This window comes from Cetorhinus maximus, chromosome 10, assembly GCF_964194155.1.
Source record: "Cetorhinus maximus chromosome 10, sCetMax3.hap1.1, whole genome shotgun sequence".
Taxonomy (NCBI): Eukaryota; Metazoa; Chordata; class Chondrichthyes; order Lamniformes; family Cetorhinidae; genus Cetorhinus; species Cetorhinus maximus.
This window is the reverse complement of record NC_135888.1, coordinates 26,112,497-26,136,257: the sequence shown is the minus strand read 5'-3', so window position 1 is coordinate 26,136,257 and position 23,761 is coordinate 26,112,497. Positions and strand designations below refer to the sequence as shown.

Here is a 23,761-nt window from a genome sequence, read left to right as displayed (position 1 = left end):
GAAGTGAATAGTTTGTTTTATGCTGTTAATTTGAAGCTGTTTCCAAGTCGATTTGTCCAGAGATTCGTTAAATGATTACATCCTTCAGCTCCATGAACTTGCAATATTCCATTATCTTGTCCGTGTGAATTTGAGCTGTGTTTCTGACTGCCAGTTTGCTATTCTTCTCCAGTTTTTTCAGAGACTCTGCCCACACCAGCTGCACCTGGGAACAGTGGTTGTTTTTGCTGAGGTTTGGCACGAGCCGTGCCCCTATCCGTCGAAATACCAGAGCTCTGCCAGGCTCGTGTGGTTGACAACGATGGCGACCGAAGATAAAAAATCTGAGTCAGAGTGCACGAAAGCACAGTCGGCACCTTCCTCCTCCAATCAAAATAAGGTGAATAGTAAAAGATATTTTCAGGGGAAGTTCACGCACCAAAGCATAGGCCATTTTGCCTTAGCTCAATGGGTAGCACTCTCAGCTCAATCAGAAGATTGTGGATCAGCCCAGGATTGGCCATCGGTCCATTGCTCGCTGGTCCGATTGGCCATTGATGCTGGTGCATGCTGGCATCTAATGGAAAGTTTAAGCACAAGAGGCTTTTTATTTTTGTTTGTTCATGGGACGTGGGCTTCGCTGTCTGGGCCAGCATTTATTGCCCATCCCTAGTTGCCCTTGAGACGGCGGTGGTGAGCTGCCTTCTTGAACCGCTGCAGTCCATGTGGTGTAGGTACACCCACAGTGCTGTTAGGGAGTGAGTTCCAGGATTTTAACCCAGTGACAGTGAAGGAACGGCAATATATTTCCAAGTCAGGATGGTGAGTGGCTTGGAGGGGAACTTCCAGGTGGTGGTGTTCCCGTGTTTTTGCTGCCCTTCTCCTTCTAGATGGTAGAGGTCACAGGTTTGGAAGGTGCTGTCGAAGGAGCTTTAGATTGTTGCTGCAGTGCATCTTGTAGATTGTATACACTGCTGCTACTGTGCGTCGGCGGTTCATGGGGTTCAGCAAAGCTTTATGTAAAATCTCTCCTGTGTGTTTGAATAACAGCCTTCTGCGGTGAAACCGAACTACACCTTGAAGTTCACGCTGGCCGGACACACAAAGGCTGTGTCATCTGTGAAGTTCAGTCCAAATGGAGAATGGCTGGCAAGTTCCTGTAAGTAAATTTGTTTAGTTACTATTCATTTGGTAACTGCAATCAGTGATTATATAAGGTGGAAATATTCAATGTAAGATCTGATTTTCACGAATCAGTCTCAGCAGTCAGTGGCTAAATGCCACGCTGATAGTGACTGCCCTGCAAGGCTTGGGCAGTGTCACAATGGTTTAATTCCTGGTGGTGGTGAGTTAGCTGGTTCCAGTTGATGTGAGGTGTGGGGGGGTGGCATTGGTCTGTAATGCCCCTGGTTTAGGGTGGGCTTTAACCAGGCAGGATACCTGCTGCCTGAATCCAGTAACTCTGGTTGGATGAGATCTTTAGCTCAAATTAGAGCCTTACCACCAGTACTTCAGCTGCTGCTCATTACAGTGAATTTCAGCAGGCTGTTCAGCTACAATAGGCATCCTATCTGAGTTTGTTCTTGACTATACCTCACTTCACAGCATCAGCCACTGGAGCGTGGTCGGGTGGGAGCTTTCACTGATTATTTTTCAGTATTTCTCTCTCTATGGCGCTAAGGCCAGATGTAGCACCATTGCTTGCCTGGCCAGGAATGAAAGCTATGGCCCTCTGGTCTCTTGAGATGCTGACCCTCAGCTATAGTTAGGTGAAGCTTGGCAGGAGGGAACTTCACATCAATTCCTGAGTCAGCCACACGGAGGCAGATTGACTGGCTTGGCATGTGCCACCTCATCTCGAGGCAGTGTGCTGCACCCAGGCAGCCAGGATGGCACAGACGGAATCATGGGCAGGGGCTCAGTCCTACCCTCAGCTTCCCTACACTAGTGGGCTGAATGAGCAGAGTAGCTCTCTTAACCTATGAAAGTGAAATTACTTTATCTTGAACCTGAAACCTTTTTTGCGTCTTACTTCACAGCTGCTGATAAATTGATTAAAATATGGGGTGCTTACGATGGCAAGTTTGAGAAGACCATATTAGGACACAAACTGGTGAGTGTGTGAAGTACAAACAGAGCTGTCCTCTGCTGTTAGTAACCTGCCTTCGGTGGCTGTTGTTGAGATAATTCAGTAAAGCCAGTGATGTCTTTTCTGTCTATGCTGTATTGAGATGCTCAGCGAGTGTCCCTGTTGCATTGTGTGAGAGTAACTATATGTCAAAAAGCGCAGTGATCCTGATACCGAATCTTGGGGAACACCACTGTATTCCTTCATCAGTCTGAAAAACAGCAGTTCACCACTACCCTCTGCTTTCTGTCCCTTAGTCAATTTTATATGCACGCTGCACAGTGTCTTCAATCCCATAATTTTCAATTTTGCCAACAAGTCTAATATGTGGTCTTTCATCAAACACCTTCTGAAAATAACATCAACATAACTACCCTCATCAACCCTCTCCATTGTTTCATCAAAGAACTCTCAAACAAGTTAATCAGGCACTATTTACTTTTAGCAAATCCGTGCTGGCTGTCATTTATTAGCCCATGTTCTTCTCGTGATGTTGAGTTGACTGGCCTGCAGTTAGCTGATTTATCTTTATCTTCAATGAACAGGGATGTACATATGCAATCCTCCAGTTCTCTGAGGACACTACCCCCATATCTAATGAGATTGTGACCAGAACCTCAGCTATTTCTAATCTTGCTAGGCTCCCTCAGCAACCTCGGGTGCATCCCATCCAAACTGGGTGACTTTACACTTGGGGCATTGCCAACCATTTTACAAACTTACAATTTTTATTCTATCCAATTTCTTCATGCCCTCATCCTTTCTGTGACATTGGTAGCATCCTCTTCTCTACTGAAGACAGATGCAAAGTCCTCATTTAATACCTCAGCCTTGCCCCTACCTCTACAAGAAAATCTCCTTTGGTCCCTAATTGGCCCCCCCTTCCTTCAACTACCCTTTTACCATTTTGTGTTAATAAAAGATTCTCATACTCTCCCTTTCTCCTCATTCCCTTTTGAGTTCTCCCCTGCACTTTCCATATTCAGTTTGGTTCTCTATTGTGAACCTGATATTAATCCTAAGTCTCCCTTTTCTCAATGGAAGGAACCGCATTTTATCTTTCGATCAAGCACTTTAAACCCTTCCAGACGCAACATTGAGTTCAACAATTTCAGATCATGAAACTCTACCCCTATTTTTTCGTGTGCTGGCTATGCTTTTGCTAGTCCCATTTTACAACTCCCATCTTTTGTTACTTTACCTGTCCCATTATCATCTATTGCCTTGCACCATAATTCCTTTTGGCATTTAATCTCTCCTGTCATCCACCTTATTAAAGACCTTCTCTTTTGTTCTTCCTTTTCTGTCTCTGCACTACTTCAAAATCTGTTACATCTCTTCATTTTTTCTGTTTTGATGAAAGGTCATTGATCTGAAACATTAACTCAACTATTTTTACTCTAATGCTGTTTGTCCCTCCCAGTACTGTGTGCATCTTGGTTCTCCTCTTCTGCTTCATTCTGGCCCCCTATCCACAGCCAAATTAGTTCAACCACCACCCACTCCCACCCTCTGTCCTCTACCTGATGATCTCATTATTCCTCTCATTTGCTATCTGTGCAGTATCAGTGTGCACAAGTTGCCTGCCATTTGGTCTCACAACAGCAGGTGTACCTCATTGGTTGTGAGGTGTGTGGCAGAGTTCTGGGAGTGTGAATGCTGGTTGTTTCTTCTTGCAGATTGCCATTGCCAGTGGAATCCCCCTATTACCCTACACAGGTAAACTGAGCAGATTTTTAAATATTTGTTATTTGGTTTGAAATAGGGGATCTCCGACGTTGCCTGGTCCACAGATTCGAACCTGCTGGTATCAGCTTCAGATGACAAAACCCTAAAAATATGGGACGTGAACTCGGTAAGTGAGTGAGTTAGTGTTGAACACAGGATATAGAAATGAGTTATCAGCAGTTTCAGGAATGTCAGGAGGTGGTAGTTGGAAGTCAGGCTTCATTCTTTGTCCTGGGGCCAATCAGGCAAGGTAACTGGTGGATGGGACCGTAATTTAATCCATGACTGCATAATGAAGGAGCGATGTCTGCTTTATTTCACTTACTTTACCTGCTCCCCTTTTAAAATTTTTATTTAAGTGAGGCTCCTCTGCTTTTCCTTAACCTGCTCCTTGGAGGTGAACAGAGAGCAGTGAGATATTTATACTGGTCTGCAGATTTCCTCTCTCTCAGCCCTTGCAATGATGCACGATTCTGCTTGTGTTCTCTCACAAAGTGTGATCCCACATGGTGATGCAGTAACATAAAGGTTATGAAACTAAACTAGAAGCCCAAACCTCAAGATTTCAATTCTGCAGTATTCAATGAATAACTGTGAGCTGGCACAAGAAAAATTAGCAGTTTATTGTAAAAAAAAAGACCCAGCTGGGAGCCTGTCCATTCTAGCTGAAAGGTGATAACAGTTTCACACAGTTTTCAACAGTCTCTTGGTGTTCACAGGCCAGTGTCAGCCATGTCCCGAGAGCAGATCAATGTTACATGGTGCTAGCGGACCCACAAACAGGGCCCATGGTCACACTACCACTCAGTGTTCAGTACCAGTGCTCTGCTGCTCCGTCCCACTCTGCAGGACTGTTTCATTACTGGCTACAGATTCTCCAGGATACACAGCATACCTGTCCCAGTGAACCGGGGACCTCTTGTTCTGACTCAGCCAACAGGATCCACACAGACTGGTGGAACTACTGCCCTCAGGCGAATGGTTGCTGTGCTTGCTTGGACACACTGGGTACAAAGAGCAAGCTCCAACTACTGCACCGTTCACGACTCCTCAGATACTGAAGCAGTCCATGTCCAAATGCAGCAAGACCTGGACAATATCCAGGCTTGGGCTAACAAGTGGCAAGTAACATTCACACCACACAAGTGCCAGGCAATGACCACCTCCAACAACAGAGAATCTAACCATTGCCCCATGACATTGAATAGCATTACCATCACTGAATCCCCCACTATCAACATCCTGGGGGTTACCATTGACCAGAAAGTGAACTGGACTAGCCATATAAATACTGTGGCCACAAAAGCAGGTCAAAGGCTAGGAATCCTGCGATGAGTAATTCACCTCCTGACTCATCAAAGCCTGTCCACCATCTACAAGGCACAAGTCAGGAGTGTGATGGAATACTCCCCACTTGCCTGGATGAGTGCAACTCCCACAACACTCAAGAAGCTTGACACCATCCAGGACAAAGCAGCCCGCTTGATTGGCACCACATCCTCAAATGTTTACTCTCTCAACCACCGACGCACAGTAGCAGCAGTGTGTACCGTCTACAAGATGCACTGCATAAATTAGCAAGGCTCCCTAGAGAGCACCTTCCAAACCCATGACCACTACCATCTGGAAGGACAAGGTCAGCAAATAGATGGGAGCACCACCACCTGGAAGTTCCCCTCCAAGCCACTCACCATCCTGACTTGGAAATATATCACCGTTCCTTAACTGTCACTGGGTCAAAATCCTGGAACTCCCTTCCTAACAGCACTGTGGATGTACCTACACCACATGGACTGCAGCGGTTCAAGAAGGCAGCTCACCACCACCTTCTCAAGGACAACTAGGGATGGGCAATAAATGCTGGCCCAGCCAGTGAAGCCCACACCCCATGAATGAATAGGGAAAAAACTGCATGACTGAGGCAGGACCGCACTGTGGGGGGAATCAGCACAGAGGGAGTGCTGCACTTTTGGAGGGTCAGTACTGAGAGGATGCTTCACTGTTGGAGGGTTAGTACTGAGGGAGTGCTGCACTGTCGGGGGATCAGTACTGAGGGAGCACCGCAGGGACAGAGCCCCGCACAGTCGGATGTGCTGTATTTCAGATGAGGTGTTAAACCCCTACTGCCAACTCGCCCCTGGGATCTTGTACACACACTGGCTGGTAGGGTTCCTGCATTCTAATAGTGACTACATTTGAAAAACTACATTGTTCGCAGTTAAAGCATTTTGGGACATCTTAAAAGTGGGAAAGTCTCGATAGAAATGCATGTCTTTTTCTCACTGCGCTGCATTGAGCTCAGACTCTGTTATGATTTCAGGGCAAATGTTTGAAGACCTTGAAGGGGCACAGCAACTACGTTTTCTGCTGTAACTTCAACCCTCAGTCGAATCTGATTGTTTCTGGATCGGTGAGTAGCTGTTTTAATGGCCAGGAGTTGTTTTGTCATTTTGAACGTTAAACTGCAAAGCTCCAGTGTTGATCCAGGGTGTTCAATATGTAACTTGTCTTCAATATTCTCCCTGAAGGTTTTGTGTCTCACTCGGGTATGGATCCCACACACACTGACTCTCACTGGGGTACGGATTCCACACACACTGATTCTCACTGGGTTACGGATTCCACACACACTGACTCCCACTGGGTATGGGTTCCACACACACTAACTCTCACAGCACACATTACTTCCTCAAAGAAGTTGGTTAAACATGATTTCCCTTTCACAAAACCATGTTGACTCTGCCTGATTACTTTGAACTTATCCAAGTGCCCTGCTATAACTTCTCTAATAATGGCTCCTAACATTTTCCCTATGACAGATGTTAAGCTAACTGGCCTGTATTTTCCTGCTTTCTGTCTCCCTCCCTTTTTGAATAAAGGAGTTACAATTGCTATCTTCCAATCTAATGGGACCTTCCCCGAATCTAGGGAGTTTTGGAGAATTAAAACCAATGCATCAACTATCTCACTAGCCACTTCTTTTAAGACCCAGGCACTTGTCAGCCCGCAGCTCCAACAATTTACACAGTACCACTTCTCTGGTGACTGTAATTTTCCTGACTTCCTCTTTCCCTTCCAATTCCTGATTTATAGCTGCTTCTGGGATGTTACTTGTATCCTCTGTAGTGAAGACTGATGCAAATACCTGTTCATCTGCCATTTCCTTGTTTTCAATTATCAATTCTCCAGGCTCACTTTCTATAGGACCAATGCTCACTGTGTTAATTCATTTCTTTTTAAAATATTTATAGAAACTCTTACTGTCTGTTTTTATATTTCTGGCTAGCTTTCTCTCGTACTCTAATTTTTCCCACCTTATTAATTTTTTAGTCACCCTTTGCTATTTCTTATATTCTGTCCAACCTTCTGGCCTTCCACCTATCTTTGCACAATTATATGTTTAAGTTTGGTACTATCTTTAACCTTTCTAGTTAACCACGGATGGTGTGTCCGTACCTGGGACTTTTTCTTATTTGTTGCAATGTATCTACTCTCTGTATTCTGAAATATCCCCTTAAATGTTTGTCACTGCATTTCTGTTGACTTATCCCTTCATCTAATTTGCCATATCACTTTAGCCAGCTCAGCTTTCATGTCCTCATAATTTCCCTAATTTAAGTTTAGAAACATAGTCTTGGACCCACTTCTCTCTCCCTTGAACTGAATGGAAAACTCAAACATATAATGATCGCTCCTATCAAGGGCACCTTCTTAATGAGATTATTAATTAATCCCATCTCATTGCACAATACTAGGTCTCATATCGCCTAATCTCTGGTTTGCTTCAGAACATGCTGTTTTAAGAAACTATCCCGCAAACATTCTGTGAACTCCTCACCTAGGCTACCTTTCCTCACCTGACTTATCCAGTCTATATGTAGATTAAAATCTCCCATGATTATTGCTGTGCCTTTCTGACAAGCTCCCATTATTTCTTCCTTTATGCTCCATCCTACCCTGTGGTTACTGTTAGGGGGCCTGTACACAACTCCAAGTGACTTCTTGTGTTTACCATTTCTCATCTCTACCCAAACCACATCCTGGTTTCCTGAATTTAGGACATCCCCCTCTTGTGCTAATACCATCATTAATTAACAGGACCACCCTCCACCTTTTCCTCACTTCCTGTCCTTCCTAAATATCCTGTATCCTTCAACATTCAGGTCCCAATCCATGGCCTCCTGCAGCCATGCCTCCCTAATGGCTATCAAATCGTACATATTGATTTCTATGTGCACTCTCAATTCATGTGTTTTGTTTTGAATGCTTTGTGCATTCAGATACAAAGCCTTTAATTTTATCCTTTTATTCTTTTTATAACCTTTAGCCTTATCCATTGACTTACTGTTAGATTTGTACTCTCTATCCCTTCCTGTCACGCTCTGTTTTTCATTTCCCATAATAATACCTTTCTCTTTTGCCTTGTCTCTACTCTTTGATTTAACACACCTTCCCAAATTTGACCCCTTGCCCCCAACGCTTAGTTTAAAACTCTCTCTACTTCCCTAGTTATACAGCTCGCAAGAACACCAGTCCCAGCACGGTTCAGGTGTAGACCATCCCAACGGTACAGATCCCACTTTTCCCAGTACTGCCACCAGTGCCCAAAAATCGAAACCCACTTCTCCCACATCAGTCTTTGAGCCACACATTCATCCCCCTAATCTAATCTGTCCTGTGCCAATTTGCACGTGGCTCAGGTAATAATGCTGAGATATTGACCTTTGAGGTTCTGCTTCTTAATTTAGTGCCAAGCTCCTCATACTGACTATGCAGAGCCTCCTCCTTTGTCCTGCCTATATCATTGGTACCAACATGGACCATGACAATTAGGTCCTGCTCCTCCCACTGCGAGTTCCTGTCCAGCCCTGAGCAGATGTCCCGAACCTTGGCACTGGACAGGCAACACAGCCGTCTGGACTCGCACTCTTTGCACAGAGAATGGTGTCAATCCCTCTGACTATTCTGTCCCCTACTACCACTGCATTCCTCGTAACTCCCTGTGTTTAAATGGCTTCCTGCATCGCAGTGCCATGGCCTGCCAGCTCATCCAACCTGCAGCTCTCACTCTCATCCAAACAAGCTGAAAAACCTCAAAGCTGTTGGACATTTGCACGGACCGAAGCTCCTGCACTTCTGCCCTCTGGGTCCCCTTATCTGCCTCACTTGCATTCACACCCTCCTACCACAGATCAGAAGACCCTATCCTCAGGGGTGTGACCGTCTCCTGGAATAAAGTGTCCAGGTAACTTCTCCCCCACCCCCCGATATGCCGCAGTGTCTGCAGCTCGGCCTCCAGCTCAATAACTCAGAGGTGAAGTTCCTGCAGCCACAAACACTTAACTGCAGATGTGTTTGCCCTGGATCACACCGGTATGCAGAAGCTCCCACATTCTGCAATCACGGCACATCACCTGCCCTGCCATCTCTAATATATGTTAATTAATAATTGCTAATTAATTATAATCAATAAAGCCTACAAGTTCCAATAGGTTTTGACACTGCCAGTAAACTTTACAATACTGATAAAACAATTCAGTCGTTATAATACTGATAAAACTAATACAAGTTGCTGGTTTACCTGCTGCACCAAAGTGGAAATCAAACACTGGAGGCTGAAAAAGAGTAGAAGAACAAGCACCTCCTTCTCACCCTTCTCTGAACTCCCCATTCAGCAGAATTTAACTTTTGCAGTAAACCTTACAAAAGCACCTCTTTCCCCCTATGCACCGAACCCCCACTTTGAACTAAATTCCCAAATATGCTCACTCGGTCTCTGTCTCACTCAGGCTGAAGTCTCCCCTCATTGACTCAAGTTTTGCTGAGGCTCCTTGATGCCACATTCGGTCCAATGCATCCTTGTTGTCAAAGGCAGTGACTCTCACCTCACCCCTGGCTCTTTTGTCCATGATTGAACCAAGGCTGTGATGCATTTAGAAGCTGAGTGAGCCTGGTGGAGCACAAACTAAATGTCAGTGAGCAGGTTATTGCTAAGTAAGTGCCGCTTGGGGTATGGGTCCCACACACACTGACTCTCACTGGGGTACGGGCCCCACACACACTGACTCTCACTGAGGTACGGGTCCCACACATACTGACTCTCACTGGGATATGTTTCCCACACACACTGACTCTCACTGGGATATGTTTCCCACACACACTGACTCTCACTGGGGAACGGGTCCCACACACACTGACTCTCACTGGGGTACGGGTCCCATACACACTGACTCTCACTGGGGTACGGGTCCCATACACACTGACTCTCACTGGGGTACGGGTCCCATACACACTGACTCTCACTGGATTCTTGAAGCTCTCAAACTGAACCTCACCTAGAACTCTGCTGCCTCTACCGTAACTTGGTGAAGTTGCTTTCACCTGTCGCCATCTATGTTCATCGATCTTCATTGACTCCTAGTCTTAAAGTTCTCTTCAAATCAGTTTGTTGTCTCAGCTCACTTGATTTTTTTATTACGTTTTTCCGACTCCTACCTAGGTTAAAACTTCACAGTTCCTCTGGCAGAGTTACCTATTTGTGATGCTCAATCACCACTCAGCCTAGGAACCAGGACAATCAGTGTGGCTGAATTTCAGAATGTCCAACTTCTCAGCTTACTTTGCAAACCTTGGTCACTTTTAGATTTGACTTTTTTTTGTTTTCACAGTTTGATGAGAGTGTTAGGATCTGGGATGTGAAGACTGGGAAGTGCTTGAAGACCCTGCCAGCGCATTCTGACCCTGTATCTGCTGTAAGTGTTGGTATCTGGCAACTCACTTCTCCCACCGAGGAGGCAGAGACTGGGGAATGTTTGAGCTTTTGTTCTGTATTGTGCACTATTGCTGATGCGGTGTTTGTCTGTCAACCATTACTTCAAACCAGAAACGTTTGCAGTGCACGAGAAGTGGTTTTTGCCCCATTGCGCCCCCGGTCTCTTTGCCAGGCTCCCAATCCTGGGCCTCCTGGCCCCTGGTCTCGTCCCCGGCCTCCCGACCCTCTCCTAATCCCACCCTCACTCTCGGTGAGGATTTTGATTTGATGACCCTTTGGAACTGACTCCCCAACAAGAGTGACTTGGCTCTCCCCAATCACACATCGCAGCCCTTCACATAAATTGAATAACTAACGTTTACTTGCCTCTTAGCCTCTCTGCTGAAGTGTAAACAGTCCCAGTATTTCAACACTCACCTGTAGTCTCCCATCACCTTCATTACCCTGGTGAACCTGCACTGTCACTCTTTATGGATGTGATGATGGGCCCTCCAAACTTCCTGCAGTCTGCATCTTTCTGTGGGTGAACCAATACACAAAATTGTAACTTCACCCTTGGAGTCTATGCTGTTATTTATAAAACCGTTGTGGTTATCTTGTGGCTTGAACAGCCCATCTGACCTAGAGCTCCTTGTGCATGAGTTTACTTTATAAAATTGGTTCAGTGTCGCTGTGAAATGCTGCCACCTTGTGGAAGTTTGTGTTGTACTGAGTTGATGCCATGGATGTTTATGTGATTGGACATCTGTTGAATTCATCCTCTCAGGTACATTTTAACAGAGATGGATCCCTCATTGTCTCCAGTAGTTATGATGGGCTATGGTAAGTGTTACTTGGATTGCAACAATTACTTTGAATTTTGCTCCATGCCCCATGTTTATGCATTGAAGTGACTGGAATCTGGGTAACAACTTTCAGATATCCCAAATTGTTTTACAGACAATGGAATAGTTTGAAGCGTACTCATTGTTGTAATTTAGGAATAATGCCACCAATGTGAATGCAGCAATGTGGTGGAGGAGACTTCATGGGGTCTGGAGTCGATGTTGAGGGCAACTCCCTCCCGACTGTATACCACTGTGCCACCACCTCTGCTGTGTCTGTCCTGCCGGTGGGACAGACACACCCAATGATGGTGATGGTGGAGTCTGGGACATTATCTGTAAGATATGATTCTGTGAGGATGACTATGTCGGGTGGTCCGTCCGGTTTCAATCCTTGTTGACTTTCTAGCAGTTTGATACAATGTAGTGGCTTGCTAGGCCATTTCTGAGGGCATTTAAGAGTCAGCCACAATTCTGTGGATCTGGAATCATGTGTAGGCCAGACCGGGTATGGACGGCAGATTTCCTTCCACATGAGTGAATGACAATCGACAATGGTTTCATGGTCATCATTGGACTTTTATTTCCAGATTTTTATTGAATTCAAGCTCCACCACCTGCCGTGGCGGGATTCGAACCCGGGTCCCCAGAGCATTACCCTGGGTCTCTGGATTACGCATCCAGCGACAATGTCATAACGTAACCACCTCCCCCTGTTTGTAGCCTGTGTCATCCAGAACAGTGAACTTTCTAAATTAAAAGCAATTTTAGTAAAAAAAAACTTACAGCTCAGCAGAAGGCCATTCGGCCCATCATGCCTGTGTCAGCTCTTTGAAAGAGCTGTCTAAATATCTCCACCCATCTCCAACAAATATCTTCCCCGTTGCCCTGCAAATTTCTCCACTTCCCTTTTGAAAGTTCCTATTGAATCTGCTTCCACCGCCCTTTCAAGCAGTGCCTTCCAGGTCACAATAACTCGCTGTGTAAAAAAATATACAAATAAAAATACCTCCTCTTCCCTGGATCTTCTGCCAATTGTCTTAAATCTGTGACCTCGGACTACCAACATTCTTACCAATAGATGCAGTTGCTCTTTATTAACTTGATTAAAATCTCTCAGCATTTTGAACACCTCTATTAAATCTCCCTTGTACTGTTATTCTCTACTTTGTCCACAAAACTGAAATCCCTCAACCCTGTTTGAGCCTTGTTGAATGGCCAAAAGCACACGGTGTTGTAGTTAGACGGAATGTTGGTTGGCATCAGAGGGAAAAAAGCAGTTCTGGGGGCAGACCCTTTTTAAACAGCCTCTTTTTCTATTGTTGCAGCCGTATTTGGGATACTGCGTCAGGCCAGTGCCTCAAAACATTGATTGGTAAGTGATCCTGAGGATCTGGGTATGGGCTGGAGGGATGTGGCAGTGGGGGAGCAGTGCAAGTCCAACCCTGCACACTGATCAGTGAGATGTTGACTATGTTCATTTGTATCCAGCCACACTGGGTAATAGGAAATCAAAATATAAGATACTGTTGTAGCCTCTCAGCTGCTGTCTCCCTCTCCCTGGTATCTTCCCCTCCCCTGCCCCCCACCGTCCCCCACAGTAGCTAGTCATTATAAGTGAGACTAGTGTGGGTTGATAAGCCATTCACCTGGGACAGGCATTGTAGCTTTTCCCGATCCCACATATTTTCCAGCAGGAATCAGGCGCAGGAACCCTGGCTGATTTCCCCTTCTTTCTCTAACCCACAGGTCATTGGGCAGTGATATGAACATTCTAAATAGGAGCAGGAGTAGGCTATTCAGCCCCTGGAGCCTGCTCTGCCATTCTTTAAGATCATGGCTGATCTTTGTTTCGAATTTCACATACCCATCTACCCTCCTAACCTTTGGCTCCCTTGCCTGACGAGAATCTCTCTACTTCTGCCTTAAAAATATTCAATGACCCCACCTCCACCACCTTCTGAGGCAGAGAGTTCCAAAGTCTTTTCAACCCTCAGAGAAAAAAATTATCCTCATCTCTGCCCTAAAAGGGTGACCCCCTAATTTTAAAATTGTGCCCCCTAGTTCTGGACTCACCCACAAGAGGAAACATCCTTTCCATGTCCACCTTGTCAAGGCCGTTCAGGATCTTGTATAATTCAATCAAATCACCCCTCACTCTTCTAAACTCCAGTGGAAACAAGCCCAGTTTGTCCAACCTTTCCTCATAAGACAACCCACTCATTCCAGGTATCAATCTGGTAAATCACCTCTGAACTGCCTCCAACACATTTACATCCTTCCTTAAACAAGGAGACCAAAACTGCACACAGTATTTGAGGTGCGGTCTCACCAATGCCCTGTATAACTGAAGCATAACATCCTTACTTTTATGTTCAATCCCTCTAGTAATAAAGGATAGCATTCTATTAGCCTTCTTAATTACTTGCTGTACCTGCATACTAACTTTTTGTGACTCATGTACTAGAACACCTAGATCCCTCTGCACCTCAGAATTATGCAGCTGTTCTCCATTTAAACAATGCTCTGCTTTTTTATTCTTCCTGCCAAAGTGAACAACTTCACATTTTCCCACATTAAACTCCATCTGCCAGATTTTTGCCCACTCACTCAACCCATCTATGTACGTCCACAACACCCTTATGCCCTCGTCACAAAATATTTTCCTACCTATCTTTGTGTCATCTGCAAATTTAGCTACCATGTCTTCACTCCCCTCATCTGAGTCATTGATGTAAATTGTAAAAAGTTAAGGTCCTAGCAGAGACCCCTGTGGGACTCCACTCATCACATCCTGCCAATCAGAAAAAGACCCATTTATGCGTACTCTGTTTTCTGCCAACCCAGCCAATCTTCTATTCATGCTAATATGTTACCCCCTGCACCATGAGCTTTTATTTTCTGCAATAACATTTGATGTGGCACCTTATCAAATGCCTTCTGGAAATCCAAGTACAGTATGTCTACAGGCTGCCCTTTATCCACAGTGCATGTTACTCCTTCAGAGGAATTCCAGTAAGTTGGTTAAACATGATTTCCCTTTTGCAAAACCATGCTGACTCTACCCGATTACCTTGAGTTTCTCGAAGTACCCAGCTTTAACCTTCTTAATTACCAATTCTAACACCTTCCCCACAACAGACTTCCTGGCTAACTGGCCTGTAGTTTCCTGTTTTCAGCCTCCGTCTCTTCTTGGATAGGGGGGTTATATTTGCTACTTTCCAGTCTGATGGAACCTTTCGAGAATCTAGTGAATTTTGGAAAATTAACACCAGCGCATCGACTACCTCAGCCACCTCTTTTAAGACCCTAGGATGAAGTAAATCAGGACCTGGAGACTTGTCAGCCCACGGCTCCGTTAATTTGCTCAGTACCTCTTCCCTAGTGATTTTAATTTCACCAAGTTCCTCTCTCCCTTCCACTTCCTGATTTACAGCTATTTCTGGAATTTTTTTTATATCTATTCTCTACAGTGAAGACAGAAGTAAAATATTTGTTCATTTCATCCACTATTTTACTTCTGTCTTCACTATAGAGGATATCTACTATTAACTCCCCACAGTCACTAGAAGACTAACACTCATTTTACTTACGCTTTTCCTTTTTAAGTACCTGTCAAAACTCTTGCTATCCCTTATTACATTTCTAGCTAACTTCCCCTCATACTCTAATTTCTTTCTCCTGATTAGCCTTTTCATCATTCTCTGCTCTATAGACCACTCCAACTAGTGGCAACTTTCTCCTACTATTCCTCATCTCTACCCAAATGGATTCTACGTCCTGATGTCCTGAACCAAGGTCATCTCTAACTATTGGACCAATCCCATCCTTGATTAACAGTGCTACCCCTCCACCTTTACCGAGCTTCTTATTCTTTTTGTGTATCAAATACCCCTCAATATTCAAGACCCAACCCTTGTCATCTTGCAACCACATCTGCTTGATGGCTATCAGATCACATTTATTTACTTCACTAGGCACTTTGAATTAATTTATTTTATGAATGCAATGTGCATTTAGTTTTGTCTTTTTGTTATCTTTGTAACATCTAGTCTTGACAATTGGTGTATTCTTACGTTTTATCTCTCTGTCCCTTCCTGCTATTCTCTGGTGCTCATTTCTTTTATTGCTATTACGGTCTCCTGCTTTGAAGCTACCTCTTGATTTGCCCCATCCACCCAAGCTTGACCCCTCACCCCTCCCTTGTTTAGCTAAAGCCCTCTCTACTTCCCTGGTTATGCGATTCGCTGTAACACTTGTCCCAGCACGGTTCAGGTGTAGACCGTCCTGACGGTACAGCCCCCACTTTCCCCAGTATTGCTGCCAGTGCCCCACAAACTGGAACCCACTTCTCCCATACCAGTCTTTAAGCCATGTATTTGACCCTCTAATCTTATTTGCCTTATGCTAATTTGCATGTGGCTCAGCTAATCAGGCACAGGTAACTTGGCTGATTTCTCCCCCTCTCTCCAACCCACAAGTCACTGGACGGTGATCAGGCGTAGGAACTCTGCTTTGGCTGAGATCTGCACAGAATAAGGAGGATTGTCTCAAATCTTACTTTCAGGGCTCATTGACCAAGGATCTGGGTCAAACTGATCCATCTGTGTGTATGCTGCTGAAATACATTTTGTTCCTGTTCCATTCGGGCTGTTGCTGATCCAGTCAGCTCATTCTGCAGCATTGGGGCCAGTGGGTAATCTCTATTTACATTAACAGTGCGTTTCTCTCAACAGATGATGATAATCCTCCTGTGTCCTTCGTGAAATTCTCCCCGAATGGGAAATACATTCTGGCAGCAACACTTGACAAGTAAGGAACCCCTACCGACTGCTCATCACTGATGACAGCCCTGAGCCCAGTTGTTGTGATCCAGTGATGGTCCTCCTGATTAGTGCAATAAGAAACTTTCCCCCTGAACCCGGAGCCTCTGTGCCAGCTGTTTCTAATCTCCCCATTCTGCAACCTCCTCACTGAGCAAGAAGGAAAACTCATTCTGTGCAGGAGGACCCTGGAGTGTTGGCCCTGCCCCCCTCGCCTGCCGTGCCCCCTTTCGCCTGCCGTGCCTGCCTGCCCCCCCCGCCTAACGCGGGTCCTTGCCCGCTTCGCCTGTGAAGGAATAGCTGTTATTTGGAACTGGTATCCTGACTGCAGTTGTAGAACATTTGAATTTCTTTTACCAATATTCATAATTCTCTCTCTTTCAGCACTCTGAAACTTTGGGACTACAGTAAAGGAAAGGTACGTGTTGCAAGACTGATGGATTATATTTCAAATTCTTTTCTTTCTAAAGTTGAAGGCATTGACTCTCACTGGGGTACGGGTCCCACACACACTGACTCTCACTGGGGTACGGGTCCCACACACTGACTCTCACTGGGGTACGGGTCCCACACACTGACTCTCACTGGGGTACGGGTCCCACACACTGACTCTCACTGGGGTACGGGTCCCACACACACTGACTCTCACTGGGGTACGGGTCCCACACACACACTGACTGTCACTGGGGTACGGGTCCCACACACTGACTCTCACTGGGGTACGGGTCCCACACACACTGACTCTCACTGGGGTACGGGTCCCACACACACACTGACTCTCACTGGGGTACGGGTCCCACACACACACTGACTGTCACTGGGGTACGGGTCCCACACACACACTTGACTCTCACTGGGGTACGGGTCCCACACACACACTGACTCTCACTGGGGTACGGGTCCCACACACACACTGACTCTCACTGGATTACAGGTCCCACACACACTGACTCTCACTGGGGTACGCATCCCACACACACACTGACCTTGTAGTGACAGCTCAGTGTGTGTGGGACCTGTACCCCAGGTTGGCATTCTTCAAGTTTGTCTTCAGTAATGAGCTACTACATGGAGTAGGGGAATCAGAACACAGCCTGGTCTATAACCCGCCCAACATTCAGTCAGGTGCATGTTCTAGCAGAGGTCAAGCAAACTGCCTGATCTTATTTCTTTATCCCACCAGTGATGAGTCCATTTATATACCAACTATTGCCCAATCCTCAATCAGTGTAGGCTGGTCCTGGAATCTGAGAGGTGGTTTGTGGGGCTCAGTACCTGAAAAAAGGATTTATAGTGAAAAAAGAACTGGGAGATGTGATTTTTTTTTTAAAAATGCAATAAGTTATGAGCTGGAACGCGTGCCTGGAAGCAGGTTTAATAACTTTCAAAAATGAAATTGGATAAATGCTTGGACAGAAGAAATTTGCAGGATTGTAGGGAAAGGGCATTAATTAGATAGTTCTGTCAAAGGACTGGCACAGACAAGGTGGCCAGATGGCTGCCTCCAGTGCTGTTTGATTCTCTGAGGATTCATTTAGGGAGGAACCACCTACCAACTTTCTAAAAACTGCAGTTTGAAAATTTAAGCCTTCCTGATTTCTGCTCCTCACTGGAGACTCGGGCAGTCAGGGCCTCCAATGCTGCCCCAGAACCAAGCTGGCATCTCCTTGTGAGATATCATCTGAGCTTGAGAAGCAGAATTACTGGAGTCATAGACTTCGCGATTTCATATTTAAACGTTTTACCTACACCATCTTCAAGGTTCAATTAAATGGTTGTTAATTTGCCTGTATTACCCTGAGTGCTTTAGCTGATGTTATTTGCTGCTGGTGTGCAGCACTGCCTGGCTGGGATGAGTTGCTGACACTTACTGCATGTGTTTCAGTGTTTAAAGACATACACAGGGCACAAGAATGAGAAGTACTGCATATTCGCCAACTTCTCTGTTACTGGTGGCAAGGTAAGTCCAACAGTTTGTCTTTCATTGTAACTGGAGTCACTCAGTTTTTATTATGGGAGTATAATAGAGTTCCCTATTTGTACCTCCTTTTGACCAAATTGTTGGCTGACTGCTGGAGTCTGTGATCCCAGTTTCCCTCTCCCCAAGTTATCCTTCTGCTTATATGAGCCTTGCCGAGTTATTGAACAGCAAAGAGCAATATGCTTGGGCCAACCCTGTCATTTTCCAGTGGGGGTCACTGGATAGCAGTGCGGGGCCCGGAGTCCTGAGGGCAATTTTACACTAGCCTGTAGTCATGACAAGGGTAGGGTAGAATGCCTGGGCCCATTGGATTCGAAGAGCTCCCAGGAGGTGTAAGGACAATATTCCTGGTATTAATCTTGCTGATCTGAGTGAGATACTGTAGGTTACATGTTCATCTGTGTAGATTTTAACCACAGTTAATTGTGCACAGTTCTGGTCTCCATATTCCAAAATGGCACTGGAGAAAGATTTGCAAGGATAGTACCAAAACTGAGAGGTTATAACTATCAGGAAAGACTGAATGGGCTTGGCTCTTCTCTCCAGAGGAGAGAAGGCTTGAGGGGTGACTTCATCGAAGCCTTTAAAATTCTGAAGATGTTTGATCAGGTAGACGTAGAGAAAATGTTTCCATAGGTGGTGGAGACCAGAACTAGAGGGGCATAAATGAATATAAGACTGTTACGAATAAATCGAATTGGGAATTTAGGAGAAACTCCTTTACCCAGAGAGTGGAGAGAATGTGGAACTCGCTCCCACAGGGAGTGACTGAGAGGAATAGCAGAGATGCATTTGAGGGGAAGCTGAATAAGTACATAAGGAAGAAAGGAATAGAAGGATATGTTGATGGGCTGAGATGAAATGTGAAGCATAGACCTGTTGGGCCGAATGGCCTGTTTCTGTGCTGGGAATTCTGTATAATTCTGGGGTTTTTTTTGATGAATAATTGTGAATTTTCTTTTTGAAGTGGATTGTCTCAGGATCTGAGGACAACTTTGTATACATCTGGAACCTCCAGACAAAGGAGATAGTGCAGAAATTACAAGGACACACAGGTGAGGAGTCGCGTCCCTTGTCTGTGAACAGCACTCGTGGGTTTGGGCACATTAGGACTACGACATAGAAACATAGAGCTGAAGTAGAGTTACCCAGTCTATTCCTACCTTCCAGCTCTTGGTCCATAGCCTTGGAGGTTACGGCACCTCGAGTGCGTATCCCAGTGTTTTTTCAGATGTGATGAAAGTTTCTGCCTCTACCTCCCCTTCAGGCAGTGAGTTCCAGACCCTACCCTCTGGGTGAGAAAAACGCTTAACTCCCCTCTAATCCTTCCACTAGTTACTTTAAATCTATGCCCCCTGCTTATTGGTCTCTAATAACGGAAATAGCTCCTTCCTAGCCACTCTATCTAGGCCCCTCGTAATTTTCTAATCCTCAGTTAAATCTCCACTCAGCCTCTGCTCCAAATAAAATAATCCATTTATCCAATACTTCCTCTTAGTTAAAATTCTCCATTCCTGCGCTATCCTCGGAAGTCTCCTGTGTACCCTCTCTCTATGATCATATCCCTCCTGTAGTGCACAATCCAGAACTTCACACAGTACTCCAGCTGCAGACTAACCAGTGTTTTTATACAATTCTAGCAGAACCTCCCATTCTTCCACTCTAGGCCTCAACCAATAAAGGAAAGTGCCCCCTATGCCTTTTTAACCACCTTATCTACCTGTCCTGCTACCTTCAGGGATTGGGGGACATGCACACCAAGGTCCCTCTGTTCCATTACACTTCTCTGAGCCATACCATTTATTATTTATTCCATTGCTTTGCCTGCCCTCCCCAAATGCATTACCTCACACTACAGGTTAAATTCCATTTGTCACTTTGCTGCCCACCTGACCAGTACATTGATATCTTCCTGAAATCCAGTTTTCTTCCTCGCTATCAACCGCATGACCAATTTTTGTACCATCTGCAAACTTAGTCATGTCTCCTACATTTAAGTCTAAATCATTGAAAGATACCACAAGCATCAAAGGACCCAGTATTGAGCCCTGTGGAGCCACACTGGAAACAGCCTTCCAATCACAAAAGCAACAGTCGACTGTAAGCTTTTTATTTCTGCCATTGAGCCAGTTTTGGATCCAATTTGTCTCTCCCCTGGATTCCAAGAGCTTTTACTTTTCTGACCAGTCTGACATGTGGGATCTTGTCTAAAGCTTTGTTAAAATCCATGTAGGGAACATCAAATATACTACCCTCATTGACCCTTCTCAAAAGCGACACAAACACTGCACATTCACTGAAGTACCTGACGAGTGGAGTGACGCTTGAATTTTTGACTCAGGTGTTGCCAACTACACCAAATAAAATTAAAACCCTCGAAGCTCTACAAATAAAACCACAGAACAAGAGTTGGCTCTCAGGCCTGTTCCTCCATGCAGTTAGATCATGGCTGATCTGTATCTTAGCACCATTTATCCACCTTGGTTCCATAACCCTTAATACTCTAATCCAACAAAAATTGATCCATCTCAGTTTCTAAATTTCCAGTTGACCCCCAGGCTGAACAGCTTTTTGGGGAGAGAGTTCCAAATTTCCACTACCCTTGGAAATCTGTGGAGAGAAACAGAAGTAACATTTCATCGGAATTTTTACAACTTTCTGTTGCCCTCTGTGCTATTTTGCTGCCTAACTTGGTGTCATCAGCAGGCTTTGTATATACAGCCCTCTATCCCTTCAGTCAACTCATTGGTAAAAATGTTAAATGTCTAAGGCCCCAGTACAGATTCCTCAGGAATATTACCAGTCACATTGTGCCATGGTGTAGGGAAGGGAAAGAAATCCAATGTTGGGGAGGAGGAAGAGGATTTTGTGATGGAGGTTTAGAAAGTTTGGGTGATGTGATGAGTAAGTGGAATATAATAAGAATGCTAAAAAGACTGGAGCTTGGTTGAAAGCTTTGCTGCTGAATTTCCCTTCAGCACAATTCAAAAGTATCTCCTTGAATGTGAAGGGGGCTTATGGACACTTCGAGGTTATTATTAGGTGCCATATAAATGCAAGCTGCATTAACGGTGCTGTGGAGGTTTCTGGCTCTTGTACATTGTCTGCTTTTAACTGGATCCCATGCAGGACCACTTCCTTCAATTGCATCCATGATTTTAGTTGGAGATTGTTACAATTTAGCTTAATTCTCTTGGTCTGGGCTGAGCTGCTCACAACTGAGAGAATTAGGTACAGGTGGAGGCCATTTAGCCCCTCGTGTGAAAAAGTACCTTCTGGCATTACCCCTGAATGGTCTAGCTCTGAAATTATGGCTATGCCCTGTGTTCTGGACAGCGTAATCCTCTGTAAAATGAAGCAACTGATGTCATCAAACCATACCCCAGACTGCACCAGCAGCCTTTTGGCTACCGAGTGGCAGTTTAATGATGAATTCAGCAGTTATGTGACCCTGACTCTGCCCATTAGAGTCTGTCTAGACTCAGTGCATGGGATTGTGACGTTTATTGGAGGGATTTCCTCTCCCTGTGCCAGGGTTTGTCTCATCAACTCTCTGCCTGTTCCGTTGCAGACGTTGTGATCTCCACAGCCTGTCACCCAACAGAAAACATCATCGCATCGGCAGCACTGGAGAATGACAAGACAATCAAACTGTGGAGGAGTGACTGTTAGAGAGCAGTGTCTCCACTTTGAGAAGTACACCCTGTTCCAACCTGCCCAACATGGGGACAGGCCTCTCGAACTCCTAATGTCTGAGACTGTGCAGACTCTGCCTGAACCAGTGACACGGGATTACAGACCCAGTGGGAGCATCGGAACAATTCCCGTTTTTACTGTGGATTCATAACACTTAGCAAATTATTGTACGCTTAAAAAATACATACACAGACATGCACACACACGCTCGTGCATACTCACACCTAACTAAAGTTTTTTTAAGTGACCAAATCACTTGTGGCTTTCCCCCACCTCGATTCTTGTGAAAACTCATTTTTTTAAAAGCGGTTTTAGTTGTTGATAAAATGTTTTTGTAAACTTGATGTTGATGGTTGGCTGCAAGTTTAAATTAGCCAGGGAACCATCTTTGTCTTTTAAATTTTTTTTTGTGTATCTCATTGTCTCCAGATCCCCTCTGCCCCCTGCCTCTTCTCCCACTGCTGTCCCAGCTGTGGCCCCAGGTCAGTGACTGTACTGACTGGCCACCGCCACTGACTCCTGTGACCTTCAGTGGTCCTGCAATAGGGTTCTGATTCCCAAGCCCCTGCCCAACCTCAGATCTAGTGTCACATGGAGGAAGATTCAGCCTGGTAAACAAATGCTGTTGTGTCCAGAATACTCACCTAGCATTGTTAACAGCGCACCTGGTTACCCTGGGTGTGGCCTGTCGGTGAGCTGTTTCAGGAGTCAGTGCTACAGGCTGGTCACGATTAAATGTCCCAACTCAACCCACCAGCTGCTTCCAAACAAAACTGAACTTGTGCCCAGAAGGTGTGTTAGGTACGTCCCCAGCTGCTTTAGACAGCATTGGTAGACAGCCAACTGTCAGTGGATTTAAACTGTCAATGGGAACACCTCTGATTGTCACCAGTTCTGTCAGTGTGTTACAGGAGATGATTAATCCTTGTAACCTTGGGCTCTTGTCATCGTGATTGTTTTCATGGAGGGGGTTGCACTGTCATCTGGCATCAGACCTATGGTTCTGGTCATTCTGCTCTGAGCCCGTTTCAAACTATGAGAATAACTGATTCATGGCCATGATTGGCCTCAGTGCCACTGAGCTGAGGATGGGAAAATCAAATTGGCCAAGGTTCCTGCTCCTGAGCAGAACCTTTAATTCCTGGACAGTGGGATCCAGGTTCCAAGGGACTGAAAATACCCTTTCAAATGAGCTGACATCACAGACTAGCAGTGGAACAAGGGATTTCCAGGTACATTCAGTTCATTGAGCAAACTGCCTGAGCCACTGGGAGATTTATTGCAGTCTCTGAATTGAAGGTTGTTTGCAGGAAGATACCGGGAGGTTAAAGGCTTGGCTGGAAATTGGTGCTGAAATGTGTTTTTCCCCCAAACTTTTCCCTGTGATCTCAGTGCTGACAGCTTTTCCTGGACATGCTTTGTACAGGGTCCCATGACTGTGTGTAGCCAATATCTTTTAATATTTCCGTTTGTTTGAGTTGCTGACAGTACTGTGTAATAAATAGACACTGAGGAAAGAACTTCCCATTGCCTGTGAATAGTCAAATAGTTGTGATGATCTCTCCTGGAGTCAAGACTTACAGCTGTGTGAGGTTTAGGTGTAATTTTCCCCTTGATTCCTGGTTAATACAAGAGGTTTGAACATAATAAAAACCTTGTGTGTTTCTATTTTTTTGTTTGTTGGGGGGTGGGGGGTGGGTTTCGTTGAGTGATATGTCACCTCAGAACAAATCTTACTGCAATCAGTTTCTATTAAATGCACAGGACGTTTTTGGAGAGCGAAACTCCAACATCAACTTACTGAAAAAAGCCCACATATACTCACTGGCT

At 45.1% G+C, this 23,761-nt stretch overlaps 1 protein-coding gene across 2 annotated transcripts in view; it reads left to right on the top strand.

Moving 5' to 3' along the window:
- Positions 1 to 23,599, top strand: part of wdr5 (WD repeat domain 5) — a 37,962-nt gene extending 14,363 nt beyond the window's left edge. For both annotated transcript variants that reach the window (XM_078550253.1, XM_078550254.1), the window contains exons 2-14: positions 173 to 379; positions 1,030 to 1,138; positions 2,019 to 2,092; positions 3,873 to 3,962; positions 6,156 to 6,245; positions 10,504 to 10,587; positions 11,374 to 11,429; positions 12,760 to 12,806; positions 16,168 to 16,243; positions 16,639 to 16,672; positions 18,140 to 18,214; positions 19,203 to 19,290; positions 21,807 to 23,599. In XM_078550253.1, the coding sequence (XP_078406379.1) occupies positions 173 to 379; positions 1,030 to 1,138; positions 2,019 to 2,092; positions 3,873 to 3,962; positions 6,156 to 6,245; positions 10,504 to 10,587; positions 11,374 to 11,429; positions 12,760 to 12,806; positions 16,168 to 16,243; positions 16,639 to 16,672; positions 18,140 to 18,214; positions 19,203 to 19,290; positions 21,807 to 21,907 (1,131 nt within the window). In that variant the 3' untranslated portion in view covers positions 21,908 to 23,599. The remainder of the gene's footprint in view (positions 1 to 172; positions 380 to 1,029; positions 1,139 to 2,018; positions 2,093 to 3,872; positions 3,963 to 6,155; positions 6,246 to 10,503; positions 10,588 to 11,373; positions 11,430 to 12,759; positions 12,807 to 16,167; positions 16,244 to 16,638; positions 16,673 to 18,139; positions 18,215 to 19,202; positions 19,291 to 21,806) is intronic.
- The last annotated feature ends 162 nt before the right edge of the window (positions 23,600 to 23,761 follow it).